General features: G+C 40.2%; 1 protein-coding gene across 4 annotated transcripts in view; it reads left to right on the forward strand.

Moving 5' to 3' along the window:
- Nucleotides 1-12,291, forward strand: part of pom121 (POM121 transmembrane nucleoporin) — a 58,887-nt gene that overhangs the window by 29,193 nt on the left and 17,403 nt on the right. For 2 of the 4 annotated variants that reach the window (XM_073053681.1, XM_073053682.1), the window contains exon 11: nucleotides 754-2,595. In XM_073053681.1, the coding sequence (XP_072909782.1) occupies nucleotides 754-2,595 (1,842 nt within the window). Of the gene's footprint in view, nucleotides 1-753; nucleotides 2,596-12,113; nucleotides 12,153-12,291 lie in introns of all 4 variants that reach the window. The other 2 variants (XM_073053679.1, XM_073053680.1) reach the window with 2 other exon arrangements.

The raw sequence follows: 12,291 nt of genomic DNA on the forward strand, positions 1-12,291 counted from the left end.
TGTGGAGATAGGAGAAAATTGAATTGCATGCATTGCAGAGAGGGGGTAAATGATATTTGAAATGTGTTCAACATCATGAAGGGTTTTAATTGGCTAATTTGGGTGAAGTAGTTCCCAGTGACAGTGGTATAGATGGAATTAAACTAGCAGAATCTAAATGAGTTTTTGTGAAGTAGTGTTGGAAATAGATGTTGATAAGAAATAATGTTGTAAAGTACCCTCTGTTATTTGATAATGTTGGAAGCATTTTTAAATGTCACTTGATGCATTGGTGGTGGAGGGCTGGATATTGAGTTCATCATTGAGGTAAATAACAATTACTGCTTTCAACTTCAATTTTAATAGTTCACAGTCTTAAAGACCTCATGTATTCAAATTAATTTTAGGATACTCAAAATAATCAATTTGCTATTACATCAGATCATTGGTCTTTGATACAAATTTGTTATAAAAACTGTATTTCAAAAAAATTTGCAATTTAAATCTTATTCAGTTCATGCTAGATGTGTATTGGATTGACACCTAGTGTAATTCAGGTGATGATGTAACTTGGAACCTTTTGAATATCACTGATCTTGGGCGGAAAACCAATTGGATCAATACTTGTAACTGAGATGGAACCAGGTCTTTAAATCTAGCAATAGTGCACATTGAGAATGAAAGATTGCTAAGCATTTCTTCTTTTTTTTTGTAGTTTTGAATGTTTTGATAATCCTCTGACTTTGCACGGAATAATCAAATTTTCTTCTTTAGCAGATTCTGTTAATGGAGTGAATCCGAGTAACATGGCTAAAGCTTCAGAAGCTTCCACAAAATCTTCCAAGAGTGAATTATCGTTTTCATCTACAATCCCTGCTCCAACAACTTCTGCTGTAACAGTGACAGCTGATATTCCAGGATCTAAGGCAGCTGATGTTTTGAAATTCTCAAGTTCCTCCGTTATCCCATCACTTTTAACACCAGTCAATAACCCTGCTCCTAAAGCTATCACCACTACCACCAATTCATGCCAGTTTTCTGTTCTGGTTAGTGCACAAGAAACTAAACTTAGCAAAGGGCCTGAAGTGAATTTGACTTCATGTACTGGTAATTCTTCAACTCCAAGCACAAGTTTTACCCTGTCCAGCACAGCGACTGCAATCCCAACAGAGGTTAGCACCACGGTTTCTTCATCTGTCAGCATACCCACGTTTAAGCCAGTATTTGGTCCGCCAGTGACACAGCAGAGCACCGTTACACCAGCAACACTGAGTTCAGGAATGCCACTTAGTACACCTGTAAGCTTGGTAGCATCTGTACCATTGAGCTCTGCCTCCTCAATCATTCCATTCAAACCAGTGTTTGGAAACTCAACGGCAGTTACAACTACTGCCACCACTACAGCTGCACCTTTTAATTTCAGTCAATCAGTTCAAGCAGTGTTTAATAAAGAAGCTCCTCCTCCCACAACTTCTACAAAATCAAATTCGACTCTGTTCCAATTTGGAACCACCACTGCATTAACAAGTTCAAGCATTGATTCAGAAGTGAAGTGCTCAAAAGCTACTGTTAGTTTTGGATTAAATGAAACTGTTTCTTCAAATCCGAATGTAGCTTCTACTTTAAGCAACAACCTATCAAGCCAGCAACAATTTCAGTTTGGTTCAAACCCGACAACTACTACTACTGCTGCACCAAGCACTGTGTTCCAGTTTGGAAAGACCTCTGCAGATGCCACTGCAACATCAGCCAGCTTGCCCATTCCTGTCTTTGGTCAGCCAAATGCAGTTACAAGCCAGGCATCAACAAGCACTGCAGCTACTTCGAATATATTTGGGAATTTTACTCCTTCGGTGTCAGCACCTTCAACCACTTCAAGTGCTCCACTCACACTTGCGTTTGGAAACTCAGGAAAGACATCCCTATTTGGTAATACCACAAGTGCGCCACCTTTTGGGGCCCTGACGACTCAGCTTAACTTCGGAGGCACAAGCGGTCAGTCATTGTTTGGAGCTAATGCTACAGCAACTCAACAAACACCAAGTAAAGCCCCTGCCTTTGGCAGTTCTGGTGCTCCCTTCAGCTTCGGATCTACACCCACAAATGCAACATTTCAGAGCACCACCTCACAGTCTGCATTTGCAACTCCAAGCCAGCCAGCGTTTGGGGTCGTTACAGCTCCGACTGCATTTGGATCAACATCTAAGCAATCCATTTTTGGTGGAGGCACAGTCGGTTTTTCATTCGGTACAACCACCTCTTCCACTGCTGCTCCAATGTTCAGTGCTACGAAGAGTTCAGGTAGTAGTACAACTGGTTCAATGTTTGGCTCTACACAAGGTTTTGGTTCCTCAAGCCAGCCAGCCAAAACAACCAGTGGTTTCAACGTTGCAGCACCAAATCCAACTATAGCTACAGCTGGCTTCTTTAGTTCAGGTCAGGGTGGATTTTGTGCTTCAAACCCTTCCATTCCGTTTGCTACTACTACCCCGACGTCGTCATCATCTCAAAATATGTTTGGGTCCTCATTGACTAACCAAGGGACACAGAACCAGACTAATCCACAGTTCAGCTTTGGAGCTGCAAATGCAGTTGAAAATAAGTCTGCTTTTGGAGGTGAGTGTACCTTTACTCCTGTCCTTCTGCCACGTTAACAATCTGTGAGTTGTTTTGCACGGGTGTAATAATCCCTCTTGAGGGGTGTTCCCATAAACTAGAGACTTTGAAACTGAAAGAAAGAAAATTTGCTTTATTTGTCGTCTGCCATCGAAACCCAGTGAAATGCATTGTTTTTATGTCAGCGGCCGATTCGGTCTGAGACTTGTGCTCGAAGCAGCCTATAAGTGTTGCCATGCTTCTGGCAGCAACATATTGTAACTTATTGACCCGAACTTGTCCAGCTTTGGAACGTAGGAGGAAAACCCAAAGGAAGCCCACACAGTCACAGGGTGAATGTAAAAATGCTTTATAGACAGCAGTGGGAGTTCAACCCCCAATCAGTGATTACTGGTGCTGTAAAGGGATTACATTCACTGCTAGGCTGCTGTGCTACCCACAGCTGTAGGCTAACTTTTTCCATTTGCTTCCCCTGCTTCAGCTCAATTGGTAGCCTTGGCATTCAACAAGGAATAATGCCTAAGGTATTGCAGAGTTTCCTCAGATCTGTTACCATTGGATAGAAAGAAGATCAGAGGTAGTCCCTGGGCACCAAATACTAGGGGTTTGCAAGTGGAAAAGAACTGGTACTGCCATTCAGAGCAGAAGGAATTAGGTGAGGATGGAGCTTTATGATCATTGGGCAGCCGAGATATTAGGGGCTTGGTCTTGGATGGGATGATTTGTTGTGGATGTGTTCAAGAGAGGATTATGGTATTGTAGAAAAGGAAATTGGAGCGAATATTAAGATTATGAGTGGAGTGGGGTTAGACTGAAAATCCTAGCAGTTGATTGGGGTTGAGAGTACTGAGGCCCTCACCAATGCATGAAGACCTTAAGACTATAAAATACAGAAGCAGAATTAGGCCATTTGGCCAATTGAGTCTGCGCTGCATGCTGATCCTATTTTTCTCTTAGCCCCAATCTCCTGCTTTCTCTCAGTATCCCTTCATGCCCTGACCAGTCAAGAATCTATGAACCTCTGCCTTAAATATACGTGGACTTCACAGCAATCTGAATTGCACAGATTCATCACTCTTGCTAAAGAATTCCTCATCTCCATTCTAAAAGGACGCCCCTCTATTCTGAGGCTGTGTCCTCTGATCTTTTACTCTCCTACCATTGGAAACGTTCTCTCCACATCCACTTTATCAAGGCCTTTCACCATTTGATAGGTTTCAATGAGACCACCTCTCCTCCCAAATTCTAGTGAATACAGGCCCAGAGCCATCAAACACTCTTCATCATTCAATTCTGGAATCATTTTCGTGAACCTCCTTTGAACCCTCTCCAGTTTCAGCGCGTCCTTTCTTAGATAAGGAGCCCAAACCTGTTCAGAATACTCCACATGAGGCCTCACCAGTGCTTTATAACATTTCAACATTACATCCTTGCTTTTATACTCTAGTCCTCTTAGAATGAATGCTAACATTGCATTTGCCTCTCTCACCACAGTGGACCTGCAAGTTCACCTTTAGTGAAGTGGATGTTGGGTAGGACTGTGTGTTTTGGATTGCGAATGAAGAAATGGTGTGATTTCTGGATTGAGAGGGTGGGGAGTAGGTGGAGTGATGGAGGTGTGCAGGTGGGTGATGTGATGTAGTCGTAAAGTGAGGGCAAATAGTGTGTGTGTGGGCAGACGATTCCCAAAAGGAGATGGGTAATTTAGAGTTTAAGGGGTGGAAGTTAGCCAGTTAATTAAGAGGTTGGGAGGAATGTTTATTGATGACATCAGCAGTTGTGGGACAGGATGGTAGTACTCGCCCAGATGAAAGTTAAGTGAGTTATATATCTGATAGTCTACCTTCTGGTGATCCAAATGAGTTAGCCTACTATTGCCAAAGCTCTTGTATTGTACTGAATTGCTTGCATCTGAAAAGATGTTTGTCATACTACAGCTAATAAGAGGCCTGTTTCCTCATTTAAATGAACATCCTGTTGAGGCACTCAGAGCAACAGCTGAAAAGAAGCAGTGGGTGTCACCATCAGCTTTGTTGATCTGGAGGAGCACTGTGGAGGCTTTGGTTGAAGATGTTGTGTCTGGGCCCTTGATGCCCACCTGACATTAAGGTCTGTGCTTGTCCTAACCTGGCAAGGCCCATTTGAAGAGCTGATAAGTATACAATGGCCTGCATGATTGTTTGAATTATTATTGCTGCTTTGGCCTCCTGATGAGAGTTTGCTCCTGTTAGAAAAAACGTGCATACACCCAGTGGCTGCTTTATTTAGAACAGGAGTGGAACCTGTTGTAGTCTTCTGCTATAGCCCATCCACTTCAAGGTTTGATGTATTGTGCATTCAGAGATGCTCTTCTGCACAAAACTGTTGTAGCACGTGGTTATTTGAGTCATTGTTGCCTTTCTGTCAGCTTGAACCACACTAGCCATTCTCCTCTGACCTCACTAACAAAGCATTTTCATCCACAGAACTGCGACTCATAGGTTGTTATTTTTTGATTTTCAAACCATTGTCTATAAAGTTTCCAGGGGTTCCCAACCTGGGCTTGCTTAATAGTATTTGTCCATGGCACCAAAAGGTTTGGGAGCCCCTTCTCTGGAGGGTGTTATGTGTGAAAATCCCAGCAGATCAGCAATTTCTGAGATACTCAAGCTACCCCATCTGGCACCAACTATCACTGCACGATCATAGTAACCAACATCACATTTCTTCCCTAGTTTGATGATTGGTCTGAATGGCAACTGAACCTCTTGACCATATCTGTATACATTGAGTTGCTGCTACATGATTGCCTGATTAGATATTTGCATTAATGAGCAGGTGTACAGGTGTACCCAATAAAGTGGTCATTGAGTATATGTCACCTCGAGGGATTTTTGTCTCCTTTACATTCAATATTGTACTACAATCACAGGAGGCATTATATGACTCTTCGGGGTTTTGCTGCTGCCAGGATCTTGTGCTGTGCAGTTTGGTTTGGTACCTGCTTGTCCACAATTCATCTAGCTTAATGCTGCCCCTTTTCATTGAAAGAGCTTGTAGGAAACTCCATTAAGGTAATGCTGAAACAGGCCTCATCCCTCAGGTCAAGTCCTGTTTCAGTGTTTCTTTGGGTCTCATAACCAGGGTAGTATTTTACACATCCTTCCAAAAGAATGATAGAATACTGTTCGAAGCCTCTGTACTTGCATTGGTGTGCCAACAACAATTTTAATTTTCACTGAATTCTCTTAATTCAGTTTTCTGTTCTAACTGGGAAATGACCTGTAAATTCAGGCATTTGAGCATTCCTGTTCAAAATGAATATTCTGTATCTATCTTCACAGAAGAGGACATTCGTTCTTGAAGCTAAATACAGTAGAGCAAAATATTGGTTATTGGGCAGGGTGGTCAGTCAACTGGCCACCATATCTTTCCCTTGTGTGGATGAGTGGTGGACCTTGGGGGGGGGGGGGGGGGGGGAAGGAATCTGATGAGAATGTGGGAAGAAAAATATTGGGAATTATGTAATGTGCGAATGGATAGCTGATGGTCAGCATAGACTCAATGCCTGTTTATCTGTGTTGTATTTCTCTACGACACTTTTAAGGGTTCCACTAGTTCTAAATCACAAAGCCAAGGGAATGTGTATGGCAGGTTCTAAAAATCAATAAGGAAGCAAATATGAAACTTATGACAATTTTGCAATTCTATGTAGATTCACGTGTTGTGCAAAGGATTTGAGAGACTGCTTATTTAGATAGATAGATACTTTATTCATCCCCATGGGGAAATTCAACATTTTTCCCAATGTCCCATACACTTATTGTAGCAAAACTAATTACATACAATACTTAACTCAGTAAAAATATGATATGCATCTAAAATCACCCTCTCAAAAAGCATTAATAATAGCTTTTAAAAAGTTCTTAAGTAGTTTACTTAAATACATTGAGTCCTAACCCCGGCACTTTAACATATCTTACTCCTGGCGGTTGAATTGTAAAGCCAAATGGCATTGGGGAGTATTGATCTCTTCATCCTGTCTGAGGAGCATTGCATCGATAGCAACCTGTCACTGAAACTGCTTCTCTGTCTCTGGATGGTGCTATGTAGAGGATGTTCAGGGTTTTCCATAATTGACCGTAGCCTACTCAGCGCCCTTTGCTCTGCTACCGATGTTAAACTCTCCAGTACTTTGCCCACGACAGAGCCCGCCTTCCTTACCAGCTTATTAATTTAGTAAAATTGCTAAAGCTGAATGGGATAAACCAAGGAATTATGGCCACTGAGCATATCAGCAGTGGTGGGAGAGTTGGAAATGGTCCTAACAATGCTAATGTGTTCAAAAATTATCGTGATCAGCAGAGCAGCAACCCATGAGGTCTGAAGAAGTTGGCAAGTTAGACTGAAAATCTGCCTGTGGCAGAAAGTTTTTAAAAAAAGTTATAATTGAAAGGGTTTATGCATGGTGTATACAATTTTTCCTATGTTAAATATCATGTTTTTATCACAAGGCATTTGAAATGTTGCCAGGATTGGAAAATCTTAAGGAAAGAAATTGCCTCTGTCAGGAGGATCTAATCAGGTGCATCATTTAGAGGTCTTGTGGAGACTATTGGCATTGTTCATTGGAAGGCTGAACATTCTCCTTTTTATACATTTCTGTTCCAGATTGTAACAAGGCTTCTGCCTGTGAAAGGGCCTTTCTAAATTTAGTTCCTATTAACCTAAAAATATCAGCCTTTTCTTGGTCTTTCTGGGTTACTTTCTCATTTGTTTTGAAGAGTTCTGTAGCTTTTTGTGAGGCCTTTTGCTTTCAGCATATAAAGATTCAGAAATTAGGACTTGGGTTTAAAGAAAAGCTGCTGGAATTCTTGTCTACAAGAAATCTACTATGTTTTAACCTTTTGAATAAGACAAACCTGAAACTTTTTTTTCCCTACAGACTGATTTTATCAAGTAGACTTTCTATTTTTGTTAATCTTGTAATTATTAGTGTCACTGAATTCTCCTTGGAAAAGCCAAGTGAAGATGTCAGAAGCAAATAGTTTATTTTTCCCCATCCCCTCTAAATGCAAATGACCAGGAGTGTTTTCAATGCTTTTGTACCTTTGCAAGTTTCAGTTGAAAACCCAGTGGTTGTTATGGAAGCCCCTTTACCAGGAGGTGTTTTGATTAATTATGGTCCCTGTTGCAGCTTCAATTTAAATCTCAGGTTAGGCACTGGTGTCTTGAGATTTTGTGCTCTGTATAAGTAAGGCGTGTAGTAGGTCATTACTTGTATTTAGTTCAATATTGTCAATTCTAGTATTGAATTTGACAATTTTACTAGTTCAAAGATTTTCATGTAGTTTGCGGAATTTTGTGATAACTTTTGTAGAAAAAAAACTGCAGGAGAACATTTTGTCATAACAAAAATGACAGTTCTTGTGGTTTTGTCGTTATTCAATCTTTAGTAATAGTATTCTGGTAATTGAGCTGAATTTCTACACAGTTAAAGATGGATGAAGACTCCATCCAATATCCTGATATCTGTTGGCTGAGAACTGTACCCAGACTTCACTGTCACATTGTTCTCTCTTTCCTAGAACAAAACTAGAAAATTCAGCCAGCCTTTTAGTGATGAAGGAACTGTGATTTTATTAGTGAGGGAAATGCAAATGCTGAATTATGCAACATACCTTTATAAAATGGGAGACATTTTTGGGTCTCCAGTCTCTCAAGTTTCGGAGGGTGGTACTGTAAAGCTTTCCAGTGTAATTGAAGCCAAAAATCTTTAAATTTCCATTCAATCACAGCAGTCTTAAATAAACAATTCTAATCCAATACATTTGTTAAATACTTGAAAATTGCCAGATGCAGGGAAATAGCAGAATTAGGACTAATTGAATAGCTGATTTGAAGATCTGTCGCAGGTTGAATGATCTCTATTGTTTTGTTCTGATTTTAGGATGATGGAAATAAAATTTCAAAGTATATCAATAGCATCACACTCTTGTTCATCTGGAGCAGCATGGTTGTTTTTTGAAAGCTGTTAATGTAGAGATATTACAAATGAAAACAAAGATGTTCAATAAAATAATGTGCAGTGGATTCCAGTTAATTGGAATATCAATGAATCGGGGCAGCTGCTTATTTGGGATAACTCTTTAAAGATAAAAGCTAAAAAAAAAAGTTGGGATCCTGTTCACTTATTTGGGACCCTCTGCCACTTAATTGGGTTAGCAGATAGTTGCAGAACAGTTTTTAACTAATGTCAGTCGCGTGCTCTTTGTGTGGCTGTTAGACACTGTGCAAGCAGTTTTTAAATAGTATCAGATGTTTGTATTTGTCTTCAAAATGCATTGCTTTTTGTCACTGATATTTGGCGAATAACAAACAGTAAGACAGTTAAGAGCTGTCTTGCTCACCGTGGTTTCAAGTATTCAGGCTTGGTGATGCTAGAAATGGCCAGGAGTGAAAATGAAACTATTTCACTACTTCAAATTAGGATCTCAAAGAATTTGAAGGTAACGACAGTCATTTTGAATGTTACAATGAAGAAGAAGATTGATCACGTTTTATGAAGGCAGTCCATTATCTGCACTGGGTGTCTATGCTGATTTTGTTCATGTACTGTCAATCAAAAGAGTGCTACAGCATACACTGGATGAATTCCAACAAAATTTGGAATTAATGCACAGTTTTATAGTATTGTGTTATTAATGGTGTTCTAATTTGCTCTGTATTTCATTTAAATACATAATTTGTTACTTGGTTAAATGGTAGTTTGTCTTTTTTTATACCTTTTTAACTGTTTCCATGAAACTTCAGCCGATTGGGCAGCTACTCAATTGGGCTGAAATGTACTGGCCATTATGTGTCCAATTGGAATGCTTTGAATAAAATTACAGTGGACGAGAAGGCTAGCATGTTAGCTATCCCATAGAGATTAATATTGAATTAGGAATATTTACATGTCTAAAGAAAATATAAACAAAATAAGAGAAAATAAAGCACTAAGGGATCAGATGATTTCCAATCCAGAATCTTTAAGTCAATTTAAATCCTCTCATTCTTATTTAAAGCAAAATATTCTGCTTCCACAGCAAAATTAGGCCAATTGGCCTACCCGTCGAGCCTGCTCCTCCATTCTGTCATAGCTGATTTAATGTCCCTCTCAACCCCATCTTTCTACTTTTTGCCTTTAATCTTTGATGTCCTTACTAATCAACAAGCTATCAACCTCTGCTTTAAATATATCGATGACTTGGTCCCCACACCAGTCTGTGAATTCCACAGATTCATCACCCTCTGGCTAAAGAAATTCCATCTTATCTCTGTTCTAAGAAGACATTCTTCTTTTCTGTTGTTGTACTCTCTGTTCATAGACTCTCCCACTCTGGAAAAAATCCTCTCCACATCCTCTTTATCTAAGCCATTCAATAGGTTTAAATGAGATTCTGAGCCCCCCCCCCGCCCCCCCAGTCTTCTAAACTCTAGTGAGTACAGGCCCAGATTTAGCAAACACATGCTTTCTGTTCCTGATATCATTCTCATGAGCCTCCTGTGGACCATCTCCAATGTCAGCATATTCTCAGATAAAGGGCCCAAAGCTGGTCACAATATTCCAAGTGCGATCTGATGAATGCCTTATAAAGCGTCAGTATTGCATCTTTGCATCCTTCTAGTCCTTTTAACATTGCATTTGCCTTCCTTATCATTGATTTGCAAGTTAGCCTGTAGTTTTGCCAATTAAACCGTCCAAAGAACGAAGTACCTTTGTTCCTTGGATTTTTGAATTTTCTCGCTCCTTGGGAAAATAATCTGTGCCTTTATTCCCTCCACCAAAGTGCATGACCATGCACTTCACTACACTATATTCCATCTGCCACTTTGCCCATTGTCCCAATCTGTCTTAAGTTCTTCTGCAGACTCCTTGCTATGTCAATACTACTTGCCCCTCCACCTATCTTCCTATTGTCCGCAAACTCTCAACTCCATCATCCAAATCATTGACATATACCGTGAAAAGAAGCAGTACCAACAGTGAGCAGTAGTCAGCGGCAGCCAACCAGAAATGGCTCTCTCTTTGCCTCCTGCCAGTCCGCCAATCTTCTATCCAGAGAGTCGTAGGAAAGTACAGCACAGAAACAGGCCCTTTGGCCCATCTAGTCCATGCCAGACCATTTAAATTGCATACTCCATGATAGTATCTTTTCTATAATACCACTGGTTTTTATGTTTAGCAGCCATATGTGCAACACATTGTCAAAAGCCTTGTGAAAATACAAATAAACAACATCCACTGAATTCTCCTTGACTTTCCTGCCTGTTATTTCCTCAACGACTTCCAATAGGTTGTTAGACAGGTTGCTAACTCTACTTCAGTACAGTTGTATCATTGACCTAATTCTTCATGCATAAACTGAATAGAGAGGGCTGAGATTTTTAATAGCTTTACAGTCAGTTTAGCTCTCAATAAATGTTAGCACACAGCATCTCCAGAGATCACTGAATACCAATGAAATTTTTGCATTTATCTCATTTGTTGAGATACAGCGCCGGATAGGCTCCTCCAGCTCTTCCAACCGTGCTGCCCAGCAATTCCCTGATTTAACCCTAGCTGAATCAATGGACATACCAACCGGTGCATCTTTGTACTATGAGAGGAAACCCACATAGGCACGGGGGAGAATGTACAAACTCTTTACAGGCAGCAGCGGGAAATTGAACTCTGTAAAGCATTGTGTTGACCACTATACTACCACCACTTTGTCTCGCTTTGACAACCGATTTTGCCAAGTCTATGTGAATTAGGCAGGGGAATTACATTAACAAGTCATAATCAACAAAAATTGTCCAAAACAGTTGACTTGCTGGCACTTGCACATTAAGGAGGGTGTAAAAGAGGTTCACTGGGGTGCTGTCTGGGCATGGAGCATTTCTGCTATGAGGATAGGCTGGGTTTGTTTTTATTGGAGTAAAAGTGGTTCATGGGAGACATGATAAAAGGTATTAAAAATTATGTGATGCACAGATAGGGTAAATAGCATAAAATGTTACTGCATGGCAGGGGTGTCTTCAGACCAGGATATAGGTTGACGGTGAGGGGTAAGATGCTGGGATGAGGGGCGTGCAAGTGGATGGACTAAAATAGAAGTTTTTTCATCCAAAGGTAGATAATGAACTAAGTGCACAGAAATAGGACTAGTGTAGAAAGGCATGGCCCAGTAGATGGGTACCTACTTCTGTACTGACTGACTGTATAAATATCTGGAATAGTCATAATCACATTTGCACACAAAACAGCCACACCAAGCCAACTTTACTTGTTCCTCTTAAAGGCTGGATCACTTCATAGTTAGCTGTAAGGTTGCACTCTAATATTATCTATTATAATCTAGCTCCACTATAGAAAGTTATGACTGAGCTATTACAGTTGTGTTGAGATAATTGAGTCTTCCTCAAAAGCTGTGAATATGATGAAATGTAAGTGAATTTTTCATTTTAACCAAAGTACATAGTTGCTTGTGACAGTCACCATTTTGTTTCATTAGGGTTCAATTTTGGAACTCCCAATTTGAATTTTGAGACTGGTAAGTTCACGCAATACTGCAGTGTCTATAAGCTTTGGCTGCTCATGATTAGTCGCTTTCTAGCAATGGGAGGCGTGCAAGCAAAAATCAATATGCTTTGGAAGATCATTTTGACATTTTTCTAACACCTCTTCTCCTC

This window comes from Hemitrygon akajei, chromosome 8 (genome assembly GCF_048418815.1).
Source record: "Hemitrygon akajei chromosome 8, sHemAka1.3, whole genome shotgun sequence".
Classification (NCBI taxonomy): domain Eukaryota; kingdom Metazoa; phylum Chordata; class Chondrichthyes; order Myliobatiformes; family Dasyatidae; genus Hemitrygon; species Hemitrygon akajei.